General features: G+C 40.7%; 4 protein-coding genes across 7 annotated transcripts; 1 reads left to right on the top strand and 3 right to left on the bottom strand.

The window, feature by feature from the left end:
* Positions 1 to 116: 116 nt before the first annotated feature.
* LOC108806761 (probable LRR receptor-like serine/threonine-protein kinase At1g29720) lies at positions 117 to 5,999 on the bottom strand. 4 transcript variants are annotated; one of them, XM_056985647.1, is made up of 25 exons: positions 5,756 to 5,999; positions 5,474 to 5,654; positions 5,304 to 5,375; positions 5,132 to 5,203; positions 4,983 to 5,054; positions 4,832 to 4,903; positions 4,638 to 4,709; positions 4,257 to 4,325; positions 4,094 to 4,165; positions 3,944 to 4,009; positions 3,775 to 3,846; positions 3,497 to 3,559; positions 3,323 to 3,391; positions 3,185 to 3,235; positions 3,045 to 3,086; positions 2,912 to 2,955; positions 2,443 to 2,831; positions 2,156 to 2,357; positions 2,054 to 2,074; positions 1,830 to 1,964; positions 1,626 to 1,744; positions 1,331 to 1,541; positions 990 to 1,221; positions 760 to 910; positions 117 to 674 (listed from the first exon to the last, which is right to left on the bottom strand). In XM_056985647.1, exons 1-25 carry the CDS (start codon positions 5,850 to 5,852, stop codon positions 276 to 278), a joined length of 3,045 nt encoding a protein of 1,014 aa, XP_056841627.1. In that variant the 5' UTR covers positions 5,853 to 5,999; the 3' UTR covers positions 117 to 275. The 4 variants fall into 4 exon arrangements, with proteins under 4 accessions (XP_056841627.1, XP_018434461.1, XP_056841633.1 ...); XM_018578959.2 differs by having other exon boundaries at positions 3,323 to 3,373; positions 4,257 to 4,328; positions 5,756 to 5,998; XM_056985653.1 differs by having other exon boundaries at positions 4,257 to 4,328; positions 5,162 to 5,203; positions 5,756 to 5,956.
* Positions 6,000 to 11,681: 5,682 nt separating this feature from the next.
* LOC130494859 (uncharacterized) lies at positions 11,682 to 12,273 on the top strand. Its single transcript, XM_056985682.1, has 2 exons — positions 11,682 to 11,936; positions 12,007 to 12,273. The coding sequence occupies exons 1-2, from the start codon at positions 11,730 to 11,732 to the stop codon at positions 12,133 to 12,135; spliced, it is 336 nt and encodes a 111-aa protein (XP_056841662.1). The 5' UTR covers positions 11,682 to 11,729; the 3' UTR covers positions 12,136 to 12,273.
* An 83-nt stretch (positions 12,274 to 12,356) lies between these two features.
* Positions 12,357 to 12,916, bottom strand: LOC130494857 (uncharacterized). Its single transcript, XM_056985678.1, has 2 exons — positions 12,730 to 12,916; positions 12,357 to 12,640 (listed from the first exon to the last, which is right to left on the bottom strand). Exons 1-2 carry the CDS (start codon positions 12,868 to 12,870, stop codon positions 12,428 to 12,430), a joined length of 354 nt encoding a protein of 117 aa, XP_056841658.1. The 5' UTR covers positions 12,871 to 12,916; the 3' UTR covers positions 12,357 to 12,427.
* A 260-nt stretch (positions 12,917 to 13,176) lies between these two features.
* LOC130494851 (uncharacterized) lies at positions 13,177 to 16,182 on the bottom strand. Its single transcript, XM_056985668.1, has 4 exons — positions 15,910 to 16,182; positions 15,181 to 15,774; positions 13,901 to 14,068; positions 13,177 to 13,817 (listed from the first exon to the last, which is right to left on the bottom strand). Exons 2-4 carry the CDS (start codon positions 15,763 to 15,765, stop codon positions 13,317 to 13,319), a joined length of 1,254 nt encoding a protein of 417 aa, XP_056841648.1. The 5' UTR covers positions 15,766 to 15,774; positions 15,910 to 16,182; the 3' UTR covers positions 13,177 to 13,316.
* Between the last annotated feature and the right edge of the window lie 5,493 nt (positions 16,183 to 21,675).

The following is a 21,675-nucleotide window of genomic DNA, read 5'->3' on the forward strand; positions in this document are numbered from 1 at the left end:
ATTTACATTTTTGATTTAATAAAAAAAGTTTGCAAAACCAAACCTTATCCGAACTTTAAAATTAATCAATACAAAAACAAACCAAACCGAACGGTTCTTGTAAGGAACCAAACACGTACAAGATGATTCGCTGGTCCCTTCGCTGTAACACAAAAATCATGTACATACACATATACATGTAAATTAAGCTACTGTAAGGTTTCAGACATCTTACTAATATAAGACAACTTACAAGCCTTTTGTCTCTCGTAAGACACAAGGCAACGCACACAGCTTTACAGCGACGAGGAAGAGCGTTCCACTGTGGAGATTAAGGTCATGGATTCTGGGTATAATGGATAGAGATCACAACCAGTAACTGACGATTTCATTGTCGTTGCCGTTTGATCGGTTACACCAGATGTGCTCAAGATACCATCTGTATCAATGTCCCTGAGGTTTGAGATGCTCCAGTTATGTCCATATAAACCACGATCTGAAATAACCTGTGTTATTTCTACCTCTCCCTCCAGCATTTGCACAGCCTCTGACATGGTTGGTCTTAAGGAAGGAGATGAGTTTGTGCAAACAATAGCAACTTTGATCATCCTTACCGCTTCATTGCTGTTGTAATCACCTTGTAGAACTGGATCTACTATCTCCGTTAAGTCCCCTTTCTGTTGCAGCTTCACTGCCTGAGATTCGTGGCAACATGTGGTTTAAGTAAACTATAACTTATCAAATGGGATAAAGAGAAACAAAAACAATCGTGTCAGTTACCCAATTGATAAGGGAGACTTGATCATCACTTCCCTTGTATTTACTATTACTCTGTCCACTAACAATTTCCATTGCCACAACCCCGAAGCTGTACACGTCTGCTTTCTCTGACAACTGACCCCATAGTGCATATTCTGGAGCCATATATCCGCTGCATTATAAGAGAAACGAAGACTGAGCTAGATTTCTTTGGCCACTGTTTGAGATTTTATTTTATAGTCTACTCTTACATGGTTCCTGCAATCTTGGTGCTAATGTGGCTATGTTCTTCTTCATATAGCCTAGCCAATCCAAAGTCAGATATCTTTGCATTTAGGTCAGCGTCTAGAAGTACATTTGTGGTCTTTATGTCACGGTGAACCATTCTGATCATTGATCCCTCGTGAAGGAATTCAAGCCCTCTTGCAATTCCAACACATATTTTTTGTCTTGCTTTCCAGTCCAGGTACACGGAACACTTTCCTAGAAATGGGTTTTAACCAAATGGAAATAATATCATTTTTAAAATATAGGAACATTGTGTATTAGAGAGGAAACATATTTCTAAAGAAAAGCTGAATGACTTTAATACCATGGAGCATATGAGAGAGGGAGTTATTTTCCATGTACTCATAGACGAGCATCAATTGATTCTTCTCGACACAACATCCATAAAGCTTTACGAGGTTTGGATGATTCAGACCAGAGATCATGCCTATCTCATTCACAAACTCGCGGTTTCCTTGGTGTGACTTGGAAGAAAGCTGTTTGACTGCTATGATAGTTCCATCTGACAGCTCTCCCTGCATTAATTTTTCTCATATCAGAAACCATAATTTCTCATGTATCTACATTTGAAAAGAACCTTTACATTTATTTTAGCATACTTTGAATACGGATCCGAAACCTCCTTCCCCAAGTTTGTTGGCTTGATCAAAATTGTTTGTTGCAGCTTGCAGTTGCCTCCAGGTAAAGCAAACCGTTGGTAGGCCCTGGACTCTTAGATCTGTGTGATCATATTCACAACAGAAAATAATTACATATAGCTGAAACGAATTGGTCATGTATTCATACACTGTGAAATATGATACCTCGTTCGCTTGTATTCTTGTCTCTTATGCATCTTCTCCGAGCATATATTCCCAAAGCCAAGAGAATGATTGTTACCAAGGCAGCTATAGTCCCAAAAATTAGGGGATAATTAGTTTGATGTTTTATTTTTTCCGCTGTGAATAAGACAAACAGAAGTGTAAATATATACATGATAGATCATATATAGACCAAGCTACAAAAGTATATTTTCAAGTCTTTTGACCTCCACATAGTGGCTCCATACCTGAAAATTCAAAAGAACCTGTGTCATTTGAAGTTATGGCCACTTGAAAGGGAAGAAAGAAATATGATCAACAGTACTTACTGTGGTGACACAAGGAAATTGCAGAGATAAGAGGACCATAGTTTCCTCTTCTGGGTATGAGGGTTGTCCCTTTCCCTGCCCAATACAGCTGAATCTCTAACATATGATTGGTTACGTTAACAACTTTTTTTTCTTTCACAACAGGCGTCATAGTCCCTCTAGACTCTTTTTTGATGTTAAAATCTCTTAAGAACAATTCTCCCTAACAAAAAGAGAAGTGACAAAAGCAAATAAGCTTCAATCTTTCATGCTTCATTCTAGAAAACAATTATTAAGTGACACTTCACCTGAACATAGACATCAAATATGCGTCTGCCAAGGCGACTGAATGGTTCTTCGTCTGAAAACTGAATCTCCATAAAATGGAGTTTCACATTGTAGGATCCATTTTCCAAGCAAAATGCATAATAAACAAGTGAGAGAGCAGATCTACGTGCAGTCTTATAAAGATTAGGAGAATCTCTAGGTAGCTTTGAACTAGCTGAAATGGTGTACGTATCATTCTCGCTATGTTCATCCGCGGCAAACACACCTGTGTTACTAATTCCCCAGGTTTTGAAGTGTTGATTTGTTGCGGAATAGACAGTACTGTCATCAGCTTGGTAGGCGATTTTATGAGAGGAGTTTTTAATGACTATGTCTTCTCCACCACAATTTATATGTAATGTTCGCTGATCTGCCATCCATAATTGAAAGAGATAAATTAACAGGCAAAACAGACAGCAAAATATTATGTTAGAGACGTTCTGTACTTACAGCTTGTGCAGTTGATTGGACCAGCACATGGAAGAAGCCCAGTTCTGTATGAAAAAAAACCAAAGTAGTTAGACATCACAATGGCACAAAATATTCTACTGATACGAGATAAAGCAGAAGAGTATATACTTACAAGTTGTTCTTCAAATATGAGCTCTGGTATGTATTAATGTTACTGATTGAGCACAAAATGTAAATAGAAACTTCAACATGAGAATGTTATCAACAAAACAGAGAAGATGTATTATATCAACCAATATTTCATATTTGTACCTCTTTTCCTGACAACTAGACGACCAAGAGAAGTTATTGTACGAGATATCACTGTGAGAAATAACAATAATAAAAGATTAGCTGACATGACGAAAAAATATCTCAAAAAGATATAGACAAAGGAAAGCTTAAACGTACATATTAGATTGGCTATTGAGAAAAACACCTGATCCAGCGTCTCCAGAAAGTCTGTTTCTAGTCAAATAGCTGAACAAACATGTCAGAATAATGCATACTTGATCATGACAACATGGTTTTGACAATGTTTGGACACCTCGTTAACATGTTCGTCTCAGATTGTATAGTACTTACGTGTATTTTGGTGCACTTTGTATCCCACGAACTTCACCAGTCAAGCTGTTAAACGATAAATCCCTGCAGTAAACATGTAATAAACAAAGTAAACGTAGATCCTCTACAAATTTCTCAAAAGCTTCTACATAGATCCTCTCATACTCAAACACATATAACTGACATAGTCCTGTAACTATAAGCGCTTATATGTCATGAGTATACACATTTGATCATACTCTAATTCCTCGGCAGGTAATGTGGAGTATATTAAACTAGCACTGACAGAAAGAACTTACAAAGTCTTTAGCTCTGGCAAGTTCCATATGTAAGAAGGAATTGGACCAGACAAGCTCACATTCCTCAAAATCCTGAAACAGGGAAGGGGGATTTTAGTACGAATTTTTCAGATAGAGTTAAGCTTCAAGAAGATAAACTGATGACTGAGACTAAAGAAAAGAAAAATACAGTTTTCTGATGGCTTTGCTGGACATATTTGGAAAGGAGTTGATCCCAGTTGTATCACTAATACTCCTGCATATGGATATATCGCTTAAAACATCAGTTTTGTTTCAATTGTCCTTCTGTTAATACATGAGTTGAAGGTAAGTCCATTACATATCAATAAGATTTTCTAGGCGAGTGACAGCATCAGGAATAGGACCTTTCAGTCCACTTGCCAGTAGACCTCTGTTGATAATAACCAACACAGCTTTAGATGCATGGTAGATAAACAGAAACCATAAGAGAAATGAAAATTAGCAATGAAGGACAAGCTTACAGCCTTTGAAGCCGAGACCAGTTGCCTATATATGCTGGGATGGTACCATTGAAGTTATTGTCACTTACCCTACTGCATATATTATGGACACAAACAACTAATTAAGAGTTCTGTAAAACTTATCTTCTTGGACTAGTTTATAGGTTCTAAGGTGAGAATTTTCCTGACTATAAATCAATTTGCAACCATGAAAGTCATACTAGGGAAGAAACAAAGCATATAAGAAGTCGAGGAAGAAGTTCGACAAGGAAGCTTTGAATCAAATAGGTTGTACTTCAATGTAGATACCAATAAAACAAAACCTTAGGACAACATCTCTAGTTACAAAGGCAACAAAACCTTAAGAAAAAATTATTTTGTTTAGTTACAGAAACAACTTACAAATCCTCAAGGTTCACAAGTCTAGCGAGAGAGTTAGGCAAGCTTCCTGTAAATTGGTTGGAGGTAAGATGCCTGCACAAACCAGTGTTTGAGAAGATTATAACTACTTTTTGTTTTCCTTTGGATAAAGTTTGGTGCATAAAACTAAATATTGATGTGATTTTGAAGAATGGATAAGATGCAAAGGGTATTACAGTCGTATTAGGTTGGTCAAGTTACCAAGCTCCTCAGGAATTGGACCAGAGAAATGATTGGCTTCAACCCCTCTGAAAGTACCGTTACATCACGGTAATTTAAGGTCAAATCAAGAGGCATATTTGGTATAGGAAACAATTTGAGACGTACAGGACTGTAAGATTCTTGAAGTTCTGTAACCCAGTTGGTAAAGGCCCGGACAAATTATTTGCGCAGAGCGAGCTGCAAGAAAATTCAAAAGTCACTCTGGTGAAACATGAATAGTAAGCATCAGAAATATAGAAATAGAGGGAACTAGCATGGAAGTGAGATATGGCAACGAAGCCCACTCCATAGGGATTGTGCCCGTAAGGTAGTTTCTGCACAAGTCTCTGCAAAGTAAAGCAAAAGCTCAGCTCTCTTTGAAGATTCTCTCGCTACACATTTACAACATCTCCTATACATGATTTTTGCGTGGTTGAACTCACTCACATCGATTGGAGATATGGAAGGTCAGCAAACTCTGGTGGAAGTTTTCCTGGAAGGCCAAGGGTCTTGAGGTCTCTGTTTTTGTCCAGATAGTGCAACCAGAAAATATATCAGGACAGAGAGGAAACATCTACTTAAAAGAAAAGAAGACAGAACATATTAATAACACTCACATGCTTGTTATATGGCATGTCATGCTGTTGTTGAAGCTACAATCACAACGAATGGTGCTGTTTCCAGTCTCAACATCAACGTCTTGCATCATCTTTAGGGTTCCTAAACTGCAAGGGTCTCCATAACTTAGGTCCAGTCCCTTGATTCCAAGAGTAGTAGCTATCTTCTCTAGCGCATTCACTGCTAATTACAATTGATATATAAGCAAATAATATATATACTAATGAGGATTTATTCCTTCATTTTGTAAAAAGAATAATTAGGAGGGGTTTATCTCATACACTCATCTGAATGGAGAGATGGTGAAGCAGATGTTGAACTTGCTAAGAAGCTTGTGATGATGATAAAGAAGAGAAGAACTGAGAATACGATCAACATATCTCATATAAGGCGATTCTTTGTATGTGCACTTGTTTTGTTATTCACAGATTACAATATTATCATCAGCAACATACAATATTTCATTTAGAGTTTTCGTCTGGTCGTCTTTGGTGGCTATACCTTAGACATTGACTTTGGAACAATACCCTGTCGGTCACAGTGACAGGTGAAGAAAACTAATCCAAGATACCAAGGACTAAAAGTCAATATGTCCATGGCATGTTTCTTCTTTTTTTTTTTAAATCAAGTATAATAGCGAATAAGAGGGTGGTGCTATCCCTCCCTTCTATGAATGGAGATGCTCTTTCGGATTCTTTGCTGAGTCCTTGTTTCAATTTACTCACCAGTTTGTTACCTTGCGTAGCGGTCTGTACGGGGCCAGAAGGTGCAATCGAGACTACTTTGGTTTTTCTTGTTGGTGAGGGTTGTCCCTCAACGTCACTTGTGATTATTTCTCAGCTATCCGACTTTATTGTAGTTTCTTCGACGCATTCAAACTTTGTTTTGAATTCGCTGTCACCTTCATATGAAGACTTATCCTGTTTAACTTCATTTTCTATTTTAGTTTGTGATTTGTCTTCAAGAGGATGTCTAATTTCCTCTTGTGTTTGTAGCCCTTGAATTTAAATTTTAATGAAAGTTGTGTTTCAAAAAAAAAGAGGGTGGTGCTATATTCCTGGGATCTTGTTTCCCATCACGCATCTGCTTCCAGGTTGTAGAAATTCAACTCCATTATAAGCTGAAAAGAAATTAAACATAAAAAAGGTCAACTTTATTTGCCTAAAAGTCATGTCTTAGTGTTGAAATGACGAGTTGCTTGACCAAAGATGATAAAAATAAAATATGTGGCAACTGGCAAGTTCATGAATGATTGATATTTCGTGTCGCCTTATCAGATAACGCTTACGTATATTACTTGGAATTAGCCCCTCTCTACACAGTTTAAGGCTTTACGTATATCACTTCCAACTTTTCCCTTTTCTTGACGTCTCTCTCTTCCATCACAATCGCACGACCTACTGTTTCCTTAGTAAAACACTCTTTATATATATAACAGCAAAAAAAAATACGATCAATGAACCAAAGTTTTTTAGCTTAGTGATCTTTCTCTAATATCGGCAATGCAATGGAAAAAAAATCGGCAATGTTCGTATATGAGTTGTAAACAAAATAACAATAATAATTAACGAGGACTGCGAAAAAAGAGAGTATAAGTTAAAGCAAATAAGTAAACACTCATTTTGTGAAACCCTGAACTCTGAACCTGAAGACTTTAGGTCTTTATGTAAACGCAAGACAATTAAGGATTAAGAAAACAAGTGTAATTGTTAAAAGGAGCTTCTAGATTTCTTGTTCTTTTTCACTGAAATTAAAAATGGTGTAACTGCTGGAATTGAACCTTTGATTAAACATATAAAGAGTAGAAGAATCAAGAGACAAGTGAAAGCAAGGAACTTGCCACACAAAAAAAAAGAACAAGAAGTGACTAAAGTCACGTAGAAGAAGGAAGCCATTGGGACGGTTTTTCTCTCTCCTAGCGATTTTTCAGGCGACAAAGTGAGTTCTTTTTCTCTTGTCCGCCGGCGTCTCTCACGGCGTCGGAATCCTGCTCCGCTTCTCTCTTCAGGCCCTCCCCTCCTCATGGGGAAAAAAAAGCCCCCTAAAAAACCTTCTCCTAAGAAATCCCGTAAGAAATCACCCTCAAATAAAAAACCCCCTTCTTCACCCCCTATTTCTTCTCAGAGACATATCCTCAGATGCCCTCCTACAAAAAAACTAAATCATTTATATCCCCCCCTATTCTCAACACCCTCCTATTTCATTAAACCAGTTGCAATTACGAAATTGACCTCAGCTAAAATAAAATTAAATTTGAAAATAAAGAAAATTAAACCAGTTGCAATTGAACCTCTCAATTGAACCGAGAGTGGAATTGCGTTTGCGTCTCTGCGTTGTGGAATAAAGAAAATCGAAAAACGAAATCGAGAAACGATGCACGACGCTCTCGTCCTCCACTGAGCTGCCCTCCTCCAATTCAGTTCCTTTCTTTCGATTTGCCTCCCCAATCCGAAGCTCCAGAGTCGAAGATCGATCTTCGGTCCTATCTATATCAATCGAGTTCGCAATCAAAGGCTGCACTACCTTCCACTGTACTGGAAAGGTGAAAACGGGTATGTATGTATAAATGTTGCAATCCTCGATGAGAAAACCTGATTGGAATGGATGTAGATGTTGCCGGAGGTCGATTTGGTCCATTATGAGTGAAATTAGCTGCATTGGAGAGTTAAATCGTAGTACATTGATTGTAGATTTGAAAATCAATACGGCTAAGATAGGAGAACTAGTGAAACTATAGTAGAGCTAGTAATACTGATATTTGTAGTATAGCTAGTAATACTAGTATTACTGATATTTGTTGTACAGCTAGTTATACTAGTATTACTGAACGAGAACGGTTAATAATTAATTATGTTGGAATATTTCGATGCATAATGAATGATATTCAATGGTTGTCTTGTCAGGATCCAATGAGCAACAACGTCATCATACATTTCAGATGCGAAGGTCACATGTATAGTGTAGTGATTAAGAATGAAGTGGACGATATAACTGTTTCAATGGTAGAAGCACGGATATGCAAGAAGCTTGGGATAGATGAAAGTTCAGTGAAGTTGAAATTGAGTTATATTCCACTGTTGATTGGGTCTGAGGAACAATTTATCATTCTTGATGATGAAGACCTTTGTGTATATCTATTGTCTCTTGATAAAGAGAACCGCAGGTGCATATTGTATGTGGAAATCATCAGAAGATCAGAACTCCCCGAGCAACTTTCAAGAGCCGGCAAACGAAGTTCGTTAGGTAAACGAAGTTCGTTAGGTATGAACTATGAAGTGTTGCATTCGAATGACAATGATTTCGGAGATAGAGCCATAACTTTATATGGTGGCAACATTCTAGTTGAAAAACAATCTGAGCGGGGGATAGTGGCGATTCAGGAGATGTTGGAAGCAGTTGATGAAGAAGTTAATTTGGATGAAAATGGTGGTGGAAAGGAGGATGATAATGCTGGTGGAAAGGAAGATGATAATGCTGATAGAATGGAGGACGATAATGCTGTTGGAATGGAGGACGATAATGCTGGTGGAAGAGAGGATGATAATGCTGGTGGAAGAGAGGATTGTAATGCTGGTGGAAGAGAGGATTGTAATGCTGGTGGAATGGAGGACGATAATGCTGGTGGAAGAGAGGATGATAATGCTGGTGGAAGAGAAGATTGTAATGCTGGTGGAAGAGAGGATTGTAATGCTGGTGGAATGGAGGACAATGGTACACAAGAGTCAGAAATGCGTGGAAGATATATAGAGGCACCTCCTCTTGCCAAACCAGTTCCATTTATGGAGGCATGGGAAGACGGTTTGGGGTTGAAAATACAACAAGAGTTTGTTAGTAAAAAGGCAGTGCAAGAAGTGGTGGATCGAGGAGCATGTTCGAATAGTTTTGGGTTTGAGGTGGTAAAATCGGATAAGCAGCGATTAGTGTTAAAATGTCCGAAGGAAGGTTGTCAATGGGGAGTACGAGCTGCAAAAATTGGCCGGAGTGAAACGTTCTCTATTAGAACGTACTCGAACTTGCATACATGCTCTCGTGGAAGTCAGAGTAAATGCAACTCAAGGAGGAAAGGAACACCACAGCTAGTTGCATCTCTATTGCATGATGATTATCCTGGACAAATGGAAACTCCTCCTCCTAAAAGCATTATCGAACTTGTGTGGAACAAACTTGGTGTGAAGGTATCGTACTCCACTGCTTTGCGAGGTAGAAACGAAGCTGTAAATGTTTTGCGTGGGACTCCGGAAGAAAGTTACCAGATGTTGTACTGTTATTTGTACATGTTGGAGAAGATGAATTATGGGACAATATCAAGCGTGGAATTGGATGAGTCAGACAAATTCAAATATTTGTTCATCGCTCTGGGAGCCAGCATTGAAGGTTTTCAAGTGATGCGGAAAGTGATAACAGTGGATGCCACATTTCTGAAAAATGGATATGGTGGTGTACTCGTTTTTGCCACTGCCCAAGATCCTAATCGGCACCATTATCCGTTAGCCTTTGGTGTATTAGATGGCGAGAATAAGGAGAGTTGGACTTGGTTTTTTGAGATGTTGAAAAGTGTTGTGCCGGATTCATCGGAGTTGGTATTTATGAGTGACAGAAATGTAAGCCTCATAAATGCCATAGCTAGTGTGTTTCCGATGGCTCATCATGCGCATTGTATATGGCATTTGGCGCAAAATGTGAGAGGTCATGTGCCAAACGTCAACAAGGATGTTGTTGAAGCTAGATTTATGGACATTGCTCGGATTTACACAGTGCCTGAATTCGATGCTGCTTATTCCGGTTTCAAGACTCGGTATCCATCTGCTGCGAAGTATCTTGAGGAAAGTAGTGAGAAAGAAAAGTGGGCGAGGTGTTGGTTTCCAGGAGATAGATACAACATTGACACAAGCAACGTTGTGGAGTCGATGAAAAGCGTGTTCAAAGACGCGAGGAGGTACTCTTTAATACCAATGTTGGATACGATTGTTAAAAAAACTGCAGATTGGTTTAATACGCACAGGCAAGAGACAGTTCGAGGATCCAGTGAGCGGAAACTGGTGCCTCTAGTGGAAAACTTTGTGCATGACACGTGGGGGGAAGCAGAATGCCTAATTGTGTCGGAGCTAAATGCTTTTCACCTTGAATACAGTGTCATGGGCAGAGATGGGAAACCGTATTTGGTGAATTTACTAGCCAAAAGCTGCAGTTGCAGGTTCTTTGACATTGAAAAGTATCCTTGTGTCCACGGCTTAGCCGCTTTCATTTTCTACTCTAAGAAAGGTGATAGCAATCACGTTTTCGATTTAGAAGATTTGATATCTAAATACTATTGGACAGAGCTGTGGGCATTGGCATATTACAGGACTATATATGTGGTTCCGGATAGGAGCCAATGGGATGTCCCGGATTACATAAAAAACAAGAAGATCTTGGCTCCTAAGCGCATTGAGCAGAGGGGAAGAAAAAGAGTGAAACGGTTTCCATCAGCAGGGGAGCGTAGGCCAAGGACACAAAATAAAAGGCGACCAAGACAAAGCCTGCAATGGTTGCTATTTGGAAATCGAAATGTTTGAATTTTACTCTGTTCTGTTTGTACAACTAAGTCGAATTGAGTGTGAATTTACTCTGTTTTCTTTGTACAACTATGTCGAACTGATATTGATGCTGGTATAACTATCTGAAATTGAATTTCGAACTGAGTGTGAATTTTACAAAGTTGCATCATCAAATGATATTTATAGTGAAGTGAACTATCCAATAGAAGATAAAAAATTATTACTCAAGAATCAAAACAACTATCCAACATAAGATAAAAAATTATTATTCAAGAATCAAAACAACCACCCAACATACTACATACACTTTTGGACTCACTTTGCTAAATATGTGAATACTGAAGATGAGATTTCGTTTTAGAGATCTTATAGACACTTTAATTACGCGAAACACCAATAATCATATTATGAAATCTTATATATCATTGGACAACTACTAAAAAAATATATAAATACTTGTAATACTGAAATAAATGGAAATCACCCGATGTACAACTATTTGTAAATTCTGTACAACAACTATCTTAGGGAGAACTAAGTTAAAATTTAGGCGGGCTTTCCAAAACATTTTAAATTTTAGGCGGGCTTTCTAAACATTATCTCTTCTACTCTCTCATTCACCACACATTCCTCATCTCTCTACAACCTTTATCTCTCCTCGACTCTCCTCATCTTCACTTTACTCTCAAAATTACAATTCAGTCATCTTTCTCTCGAGATGGATCCATGGGTTGAAAAACAGGAAAGGAGGGAGATGAAGAAAACGAAGAAACACTTGGACATGGTTCAATATACATGCGATGCTGAGTACGGGATTCCAAGATCTTGCCCATGCGGGGGACGAATTGTCAACGAGGTTTCAGCTAATCCGAAAGATAAAGATTTCTCACCAGGCCGCAAGTACTTCACTTGCGACAAGTTTGAGGTAAAAATATGGATTTTCCCTTCTTTTCCGAAAGATAATGCAATATGTAATAACAATGTGAAACTGACAGGATGATGGTCTCCACTTCCGTCAGCCATGGGTCATCGGAGTTGAGGAAGAGGTTCGCCGCTTAAGGAAGGAGGTGGACGACATGGCTGCGGAAATTGCAGCTCTGAAACTACTTATCCCACGTGTTTGAGAAGTGTTAGTTTGTTTGAACAACTTGTATGTCTTTAATTTTCGGTAAATACAAGTCTTTGTTTGTTAAGACTTGTATGTGGATCTCCTTGTACGTGTTTCTTATTTGGATTATGTATGTGATGTTGTGTTAAGTTAAGACTTGTGTGGTTTTCCGTAGTTTTCCGTAGTTTTTCCTTAGTTTTCGGTAGTTTTTCCTTAGTTTTCGGTAGTTTTCTGTAGTTTTCCGTAGTAAACATAGAGGTCTTATTAAACATAGAGGTCTTCTTAAACATACAAATGGATTCATTGGCTTAAACAAAGAAGTCTTCAAACTTCCTAACAATCTCATCTTCATTTTCTTTCTTCTCCAAATTGCTTCTCAGTTCCGCAATTGTTTCCTTCAACTGCTCAATCACCAGACTCTGCTCTCGGATCTCATCCCGGGCTTCAAGCAAAGCTCTTTTTTGCCATAATGTACCATCCTCTTTATCAAACCAGGAGAAGAAGTTGCATCCATTTGGCTCCTGTCACATAATCCAAATCCAATCTATTATTCGAGTCATTATTCATCATGGAATTGCAAGATAACAAGTTGTATAATCAGATGCCATACCTTGTACCGCGGACATCCATAAAATCGTCGCCCTGGGTTCTTCTCTGTCCAAGCTTGATATATGGTCGCCTCTAAGGCACATGAGCACAATTTCCGACCAGATTTTGGCCTTCTCCTGGACGATCCCGAACCATATTCCATCTTCAGTAGAAGATTTTTTAAAGGAAGAGAGAGAGAGAGAGAGAGAGAGAGATAAAGAATGAGAAATCGTCTGACTTCTTTTTAAAGGAAGAGAGAGAGAGAGAAAAGTAAAAGTATATTTATGAGAAGATTCTAGGGAAGATGAGAGAGAGATGAGAGGAGAGTGAAGAGTGAGAGAGAACCAATCAAATCCGGTTTATTTAATTGGAGAACCAATCAAATAATCACCTAGTTGTACTAGTTAGATATAGTTTTATTAGTTTTCCATAGTTGTACTTACTCACCTAGTTCCAAAAGCAAACATAAGTTTAGTACACACCTTCTCTTACTCGTTCCAAAAAGCAAACAAAGTTTTAGAACACCTAGTTCCAAAAGCAAACAAAAGCAACATGTTTTAGAACACACATAAGCAACATAAGTTCATAACAAACAACAAAAGCAATTGATCAGTTTTTCTTTGACTTCTTCTTTGCCCTGGAAGTGATGTCCTTTGTCTTGTTCCTTGACCTCTTCGAGACGCCCTGTTGTTCCTCCTCCATATCCGCATTCACATTCCTACCATCTAAGAGCTCTTGAACAAAACCTTCCGATGCAGCGAGTCTTGAGTCAATCTCCCCAACCTTTTCCTCAATCTTCGTCATCCGCCCTCCAATATCTTCTTTGAAGCTGTTAATGACTTGCACCAATTCATCTAGCTTGACGCTGTTCCCTCCTGCTTCATTGGTAGCTTCTGTGTCGTTTCCAATCTGAGGCTCAGGGGGAGGGGCTTGTCTAGCAGCCACATCTTCCTTCAACATATCTTCAAACCTAACAACATAACCCCTCTCCACCACCTTCATCCAACTCTCCACAATCGTGTCATCCTTATCTCTGATGTCTTCTGGTTCTGTTATCCCATCTAGTAGAGTCTTGTCTTCGTCGGTACAAGCCAAGATGTTCTCAATGTCCTGCAGTGTCAACGCCTTATTCAAATTTCCAAAAGATTACATAACATGTTATCTACAATATTTGGATACATGGGACAACTAACCGTAGTATCACCGAGTGCTTTATTTATTTTCTCTAGTGGAAATCCCTTCATTTCACTTCTCTTGAACATTGATCGGCACATCCTTGGACATGTTGGGTGTACGTCTTCATCTGGTACTCGCTCTCGGAATTTCTCCCCCAATTTCTCGATGGCCTCAAATGCTAAGAACTACACAAGTAAAAAAACCTTTCCAGTGTCAATATCATAATTTCTATGCAAATATTCAACATACGAGTCATATACATTTACCTCCATTGGAAGACAGAATCCGGGAACTGGCCAAATCACACCTTCTTTCACCTCCCCATCAAAATGGCTCATAGTGTTAGAAATCTGTCTAAGCATGTAATCAAACGACAATCTACCCCAAGGGAATGTTTTGCATAAGTTGAGATCATCAACTGCTCTAAGCAAGAATGGCTCCACGGGAGGGGCATCTTCACCGGCCCTTCTTTGCCCAACTATAACACTCGATAGAAAATACAAGACCAGCAGCTTCAACCTATCACGACCAGGTTCCATTCCCTCCTGAACCATTGCTTTCACGTCATGATACCTAACTACTCGATGGCCAAAATATTTCTTCACAAAGTTCGTGCCTCCGGATTGCTTGTAGTTCAGTGGATATTTTCTACAGTTCAAACCAGATATCAAAGCATGTTCTCTAATACCGTAGCGGATTGGACAACCATTCACCGCAAACCAAGCCTCCTTTTCTTTTACTATGCGTACGGTTCGGAGAAGGAGCATCCACATCCCCATTACCTTGTGGTTTCCAGCCTGTGGCATGTGGAATATGTGTTTGAACTGCGGATGAGTCTCAAACCAACTCTTCTCTACCGGAGTCATCGGAGGCTTTAATTCGCCTAGGGTTTTTAATACATCAGCAATAAAACACCTCGTCGATATCTTGATCTTCTTCCTATACTCAGAAGGTGGGAAGTACATGCCTAACGGTTTTATCGCGACCGGCTCCTCTTCGACGAATTCCTGCAACCAACCAAGAAACAAACTCATTTAGTTATACTTAGTTATACTTAGTTATTCCGGTAGTTATTCCAGTAGTTATTCCACTAGTTATTCCAGTAGTTATTCTAGTTGTACAAGATAACAGCCTATCTAATTTAACATACTCCTCACCAAACTCTCCCATCTCACACATACCACACGCCCAATTACTAAATAAGATCAACCATATCATTACATCATATCACAAACAAACCAGTTATCTTTAGTTGTATCAATTGTTTTCTACAACTATGAGATGTAGAAATACTTACATTGTCTACATTGTAAATTTCTTCTTCCCTACTTCCTTCTTCCCTACGTCCTTCTCTTCTTCCATCATTGCTCTCATCCAAGTTCGCCTCTTCTTCTGACCTCTCTTCCTCTCCTTCCTCTCTTTCCTCTCTTTCCTCTTCTTCCTCTGACCGCTCTTCCTCCTCTGACCTCTGTTCCTCCTCTGACCTCTGTTCCTCCTCTGACCTCTCTTCCTCTCCTTCCTCTGACCTCTCTTCCTCTTCTGACCTCTCTTCCTCCTCTGACCTATGTTCCTGTTCTTCCTCTGACCTCTCTTCCTCCTCTGACCTCTGTTCATCTTCTTCCTCTACATCACTTTGAACCTTGTTCGCCTCTTCATCATCAACTCTCTCTTCGGTCTCGTTCTCTTCATTAGTGTTCGTCTCCATCTCAGAATCTTTATCTTCAACAGGGTTCGCCTCTTTTTCTTTATCTTCAACGAGATTCACATCGTTCTTCTTCTCTTTCTCAATCTCTTTCGGAATCTCAATATCTTTCAATGGAGATGTTATATCCTTCAATGGTTTCGTTTTCTTCTTCTTCCTCGTCCATTTCGTCTTCACCATTTTCAGTTCCTGCAACGAAAATTAAGACTCTCAACAACCTTACAAGACCTAATCGAGAGATCGAGACACGACACGGACTGAGAGAAGAACAAATTCGAGAACCTAAATTGAAACCCTAGAATTGAATCTCCTCACGACCATTACCTCTTCTCCTTGTTTGGCGAAACCGAGATCGAGATGCCTCGATGAGATGAGAGATCTGCTTCTTCTCTTGAGTTTCGCGAGAGATAGAGAGAAACTGAAGAGTTTCGAGACCGAGAGAATGAAAAAATGGCTCGAAAAAATGTTTAAAGGAAATGAGAAATCGGAAAATATAAACAGATTCGAGAAACGATTACAAATCGCGTTTCATTTTTGGGATTTTCTGGTTTACTTTGGTTTACCCGTGTAGATCCGACGGGTCACTGGTTGGATGGGTTTGACCCTGGTTTTCTTTGTAAATATTGTCAACTTGATTGGTTTTTTAGTATTTCATTCATTTCTCGATTTAAAAATAATTGTATATACAATATTCAGTTATAACGAGGAGATTGCAGAATTAAAATTTTCATGTAAGGGCGGTGGAGACGATTTCTCTTCTTCTCATGCCCTAGTTCTTCAGAAGACTGCTTCCCACGTTGCTATAGGTTCCTCGGAATCGTTATCTGCCCAATCACCTTCGCCGCAAGTTGATCTGGCCGGACAGCAACCACCAGAGCCGTCTACCCCGTTGGCTCCACCAGAGGAGGCTATCACCTCTTCCTCGTCAGGTGCCCAGGAAACTTCAGAGAACCAGAATGGCGACTCTGAAACTCCTACTGCGAAGGCCCCAACAACGGCTAACCCAGAAACCCTAGCTCCCAAAACTCCTTTGGTGGCTTCAACAGAAACGCAAGCCCCCAAACCTACCTCGGCGGCTGATGTATGGACTAGGTTGGTTAAGGGAACATCAAAACTTCTTCAGAAGAAAGGCGAAGCCTTCACCCTACCTTCGGGAGAAGCCTGCGTCAAAATACCCAACAAGATTATTGAGAAGAACCGAAAAGCTTGGGATTGCTTCATCCTAGGCCAGTTTTATTCTGACCCACCACCACAAGGTCTGGTTCATAGTGTTGCAAACGGCATCTGGAGTCGTCATCACAGGGACATTACGGTGACAAAAATGGAGGGATTTTCTTTTCTCTTCAGAATACCAAATGCTGCGACCCGCAATCATGTCATACACCAACGTCTATGGCAGATTGAAGGTCAAACCATGTTTGTTGCCAAGTGGGAACCCGGTGTAATTCCTGAAAAGCCGGAGCTGACTTCTGCCCCTATTTGGTTGGAGCTGAGAGATGTCCCTCTGCAATTCTTCCATGAAGATGGGTTGGAAAGAATTGCAGGTCTGGTTGGCGACCCAAAATTACTCCATCCCTCAACTGCCAATAAAACAAACTTGGAAGTGGCGAAGGTTCTGACTCTTATTGATCCTAGAAAGCCTCTCCCTGAAGCTGTTAATGTGCAGTTCGACTCTGGTGAGATTAAACGCATCGGTGTATCGAGCCCTTGGATGCCACCGGTTAGCTCCCACTGCAAAGAGATAGGACATAGCTTAAAGAGATGCAAAGCTGCTCCGAAGAACTGCTCCACTTGTAACTCCACAGTTCATCAATCGGCGGACTGTCCCAGGAAACCAAACTTTGCTCACTCGAATAAGAAGCAATATAAGATAAAGGAGAAAGTGGCTAGCGTTGTGCCGAAAGAAAATACTCCAAAAGCCTCCAACACCTTCTCAACGCTAGAAGTAGTTATTGATACTGCTCTCGGAAGTACAAAGACGATCGAGAAAGGTAGTACAAGTAACACAGAAGTACCTGATAAGGCAAACCTCGAGTTGAGAGATGGCAGTCCTCCCCACACAGAAGTGGAACATGACTCCTCAGACGTCTCATCTAGTGAGGATACTACGGATCCGGAGTTTCAGCGTACTCTCGCTGAGTTTACAGAGGTGGTGTCAAAGCGACGCCGTAAGGGGGTCAGGGGCAAGCGCTCCTCTGTTCATTAATAATGTGTACAGACTTTTTTGGGTGGAATGTACGTGGATTCAACATCTACAACCACCGTAGCGGATTTAAAAATTGGATAAGGGTCAATAGACCAATTTTTGGGGGTCTCATCGAGACTCATGTTAAGAAGGCCAAGGCGACCAAGTTCATAAAGAACGTCCTTCCTGGCTGGAATTTTGTGGATAACTATGACTTCTCAGACCTCGGCAAGATTTGGGTTGTCTGGCATCCGAGTGTAAGGGTTACAATTCTGGAAACATCTCTACAAATGATCACCTCTGAAGTTTTTCTACCAGACTACACGGAGGCAATCATCGTATCTCTAGTTTATGCATCAAACGATGCGGAGGTTTGGAAGGAGTTGTGGAAAGAGATAGTTGCATTGAGTGAAAGTTCGATTACTGGCAGAAAGCCTTGGCTGGTCCTGGGAGATTTTAACCAGATCTTATCACCAACCGAGCATTCATCACCGTCAAGTTTGAACACAGACAGGAGAATGAGAGCTTTCAGGGACTGTCTCCTTCAAGCGGATTTATCAGACTTGAATTTCAGAGGCTCTACCTTCACATGGTGGAATAAGAGGAAATCCAACCCGGTTGCAGAAAAACTTGATAGAATCCTGGTGAATGATCAGTGGCTGGCTTTCTTTGGAGCTTCACTAGGATTCTTCGGTGAACCTGATTTCTCGGACCACTCTCCCTGCACTGTCACTCTGAACCCGCAAATGCAGCGTGCTAAGCAACCATTCAAGTTCTATAATCTGCTACTGAAAAACACGGCCTTCCTGCCTATCATTGCTGAAGCTTGGTTCTCGATCACAGTCTCTGGTTCTGCTATGTTTAGGGTCTCTTCGAAGCTTAAGCAGTTGAAACCCATCATCAGAGCATTTAGTAAGGAGAACTACTCTGGAATAGAAAAAAGAGTGACTCAGGCTCATGAAAAAATGCTGAAAGCTCAGGCCAGAGCACTTGACTATCCCTCAACCACGACGGCGTGTGCTGCTATTGAAGCTGAGCAAAAATGGAAGGTCTTATCTGATGCCGAGGAATCTTTCTTTATGCAGAGGTCCCACGTGAACTGGCTTGCATATGGTGACGGGAATACAACCTTTTACCACAGATTCGTAGACACCAGGAGATCAGTTAATCATATTCACTTTCTCCTCGACCTTCAAGGTCAAAGAATTGAATCACAGAAAGAGATACAAGACCATTGCGTTGACTTCTTTTCACAGTTGTTGGGAGATCAAGAGGAAGTGCCTCGGTTTGAGGAAGAAGACTTGAGTTTGCTGCTGACCTATAGATGTTCGGTTGAGGAAAGGACAGCGCTAGACTCAATGTTTACAGATGAGGAAATAAAAAATGCTTTTCTTAGTCTTCCCAGGAACAAGACCAGCGGACCTGACGGGTACTCATCTGAATTTTTCAACTCTTGCTGGTCAGTGGTGGGAGGAGAGGTTACCGCTGCGGTTGCAGAATTTTTCAGAACAGGATCACTATTGAAGCAATGGAATGCAACGACGCTGGTCCTCGTACCGAAGCTCCCTAACGCGGAGACTATGGCTGACTTTAGACCCATCTCATGTTTAAATACAGTATACAAAGTCATAGCGAAGCTTCTAACCAACAGACTGGTAAAGGTGATTTCAAAGATGATCTCCCCATCACAGTCTGCTTTCATCCCTGGCCGCTTATTGGGAGAAAATGTGCTCCTTGCAACAGAAATTGTCCATGGCTACAACCGCAGTAACATCTCTCGCCGTGCTATGCTCAAAGTGGATATTAAAAAAGCCTTCGACTCGGTGAGCTGGGAATTTATTCTTGCTTCTCTTCGCACCATTGGCATACCTGACATATTTGTTGGCTGGATAGCGCAATGCATCACCACGCCTTCGTTCTCTATCTCGGTAAATGGTCAGTCCAGCGGGTTCTTCCAGAGCAAGAGGGGGTTAAGGCAGGGGGATCCACTCTCCCCTTACCTCTTCATTCTAGCAATGGAGGTCTTCTCCCAGCTTCTAGCATCCAGATTTGAAGCAGGTTATATATTATATCATCCTCAGGCAGACGAGCTTAAAATCTCACATCTTATGTTTGCCGATGATATAATGATATTCTTTGATGGTGGGGGCTCTTTGCTGCACGGAATCACGGAGGCTCTTGAAGACTTTGCCTCCTGGTCTGGCTTGAAAATGAATCCAGCGAAGTCTCAGTTATTCCATGCTGGTCTCACTCCTTCCGAAACAACGGAGGTTCTAGCTTACGGATACCCAACTGGCTCTCTGCCCATCCGCTACTTAGGACTTCCGTTGATGTCTAGGAAGCTAAGGATATCTGAATATGATCCTCTCCTTGCTGCAATAACTGCTAGATTCAAGTCTTGGAGTGTTAAAACGCTTTCTTTTGCTGGTAGAGTGCAACTGATTGCCTCGGTTATTGCAGGGACAGTGAACTTCTGGATCTCAACGTTTCTCCTTCCCAAAAGCTGTATACGGAAGATTGAATCCCTTTGTGCTAGATTCCTTTGGACAGGTGACATCGAAAAAAGCTCGGGAGCAAAAGTTGCGTGGTCTATTGTATGCCTCCCAAAGCAAGAAGGTGGTCTTGGGCTTCGCAGGTTTACAGTCTGGAATGAGGTTCTTTGTCTGCGTTATATCTGGATACTGATTGAAAATAGCGACTCTCTCTGGTCTCAATGGCAAAGATTTCACCACCTTCAGGAAGTCAACTTCTGGGCAATAGAGCCAAGGGCTACAGATACCTGGACTTGGAATGTGCTTCTATCTTTAAGACCTGTTGCGCAACAGTTTTTGAAAAGTCCAGTGGGAAATGGTGAAAGCACTAGTTTCTGGTATGATTGTTGGACCCCTCTTGGACGGCTCCTGGATTACATCTGTCCAACTGGTCCTCGCAACATGAGAATGCCATTAACAGCCACAGTATCTGAAGCCTCAAACGGCCTAAACTGGACACTGCCACAGCCAAGTTCGGACAGTGCTCTTGCTCTTCATATCCACTTAACAACTGTCACGCCCCCTCAAGCCTCTGCTGAGCCGGACTCTAATGTGTGGATTGTTAACGGAACCGACTGTCATGGGTTCTCGTCTGGAAAAACTTGGGACATGCTGAGACCTCGCTCCTCTATCAAGCAATGGGCTAAGACTATCTGGTTTAAAGGTAATATACCTAAACACGCCTTCACTTTCTGGGTTGCAAATCTAAATCGTCTCCCGACAAAGGATAGGCTGATCAGATGGGGCATGAATATCCAACCCTCATGCTGTCTGTGTAACACTGTTGCTGAATCCAGGAATCATCTCTTCATCACCTGTGGTTATCCAGAATTTGTTTGGCACCATATCTTGCAGAAGCTCAATCGCTCTCATCTATTTTACTCATGGACAGAGCTTTTGTCATGGATCAGACAACACTCTTCAACAACGCCTCCAACTCTAAAAATGGTGGCGGCCCAAGCGACAGTGTACCATTTATGGAAGCTGAGGAACAACAGTCTCCATAACGGGGTCTGTCTACCCCCTCAGACTGTCGTTAGGCTCATTGATCGTGAAGTCCGCAACGTGATCACAGCAAGAAAAGGAAGAAAGCGATTTGAAGGTCTCATGGTTCGATGGCTTTCTTAATTTTCTCCTCATCTTTTGTTTCCCAAACTTGTATCCCCTTGTTTTTTATCTTTTTTTTGCCAAGGTGATATCTTGCAGCTATCTTGTATATCTGAACCTTTTCATATTTATATGATATTTACATTCCTAGCAAAAAAAAAAAAAAAAGAAGGAAGTCAAAGTGGGAGAAGAAGCCACTTTAAATTGGTTACAAACCAATGAGGAGTTGACCTGTGACTTGGTCACAACAAATAAATCAAGATGCAA

Source organism: Raphanus sativus, chromosome 1 (assembly GCF_000801105.2).
Source record: "Raphanus sativus cultivar WK10039 chromosome 1, ASM80110v3, whole genome shotgun sequence".
NCBI lineage: Eukaryota > Viridiplantae > Streptophyta > Magnoliopsida > Brassicales > Brassicaceae > Raphanus > Raphanus sativus.

Bases quoted from the DNA above. Each gene is read 5' to 3' on its own strand.
- LOC108806761 (XM_018578952.2), bottom strand. From the start codon at position 5,852: ATGTTGATCGTATTCTCAGTTCTTCTCTTCTTTATCATCATCACAAGC. The intron at 5,376-5,473 runs GTGAGTGTTATT...GGACAAAAACAG, and splicing joins ACATGCCATATAACAAGCAT to AGACCTCAAGACCCTTGGCC. The intron at 2,832-2,911 runs GTAAGTACAGAA...TATGGATGGCAG, and splicing joins TCCAATCAACTGCACAAGCT to ATCAGCGAACATTACATATA.
- LOC130494859 (XM_056985682.1), top strand. From the start codon at position 11,730: ATGGATCCATGGGTTGAAAAACAGGAAAGGAGGGAGATGAAGAAAACG. The intron at 11,937-12,006 runs GTAAAAATATGG...TGAAACTGACAG, and splicing joins TCACTTGCGACAAGTTTGAG to GATGATGGTCTCCACTTCCG.
- LOC130494857 (XM_056985678.1), bottom strand. From the start codon at position 12,870: ATGGAATATGGTTCGGGATCGTCCAGGAGAAGGCCAAAATCTGGTCGG. The intron at 12,641-12,729 runs GTATGGCATCTG...ATTATGTGACAG, and splicing joins ATGGATGTCCGCGGTACAAG to GAGCCAAATGGATGCAACTT.
- LOC130494851 (XM_056985668.1), bottom strand. From the start codon at position 15,765: ATGGTGAAGACGAAATGGACGAGGAAGAAGAAGAAAACGAAACCATTG. The intron at 14,069-15,180 runs GTAAGTATTTCT...TTACTTGTGTAG, and splicing joins AAATTTACAATGTAGACAAT to TTCTTAGCATTTGAGGCCAT. The intron at 13,818-13,900 runs GTTAGTTGTCCC...TTGACACTGCAG, and splicing joins AAGCACTCGGTGATACTACG to GACATTGAGAACATCTTGGC.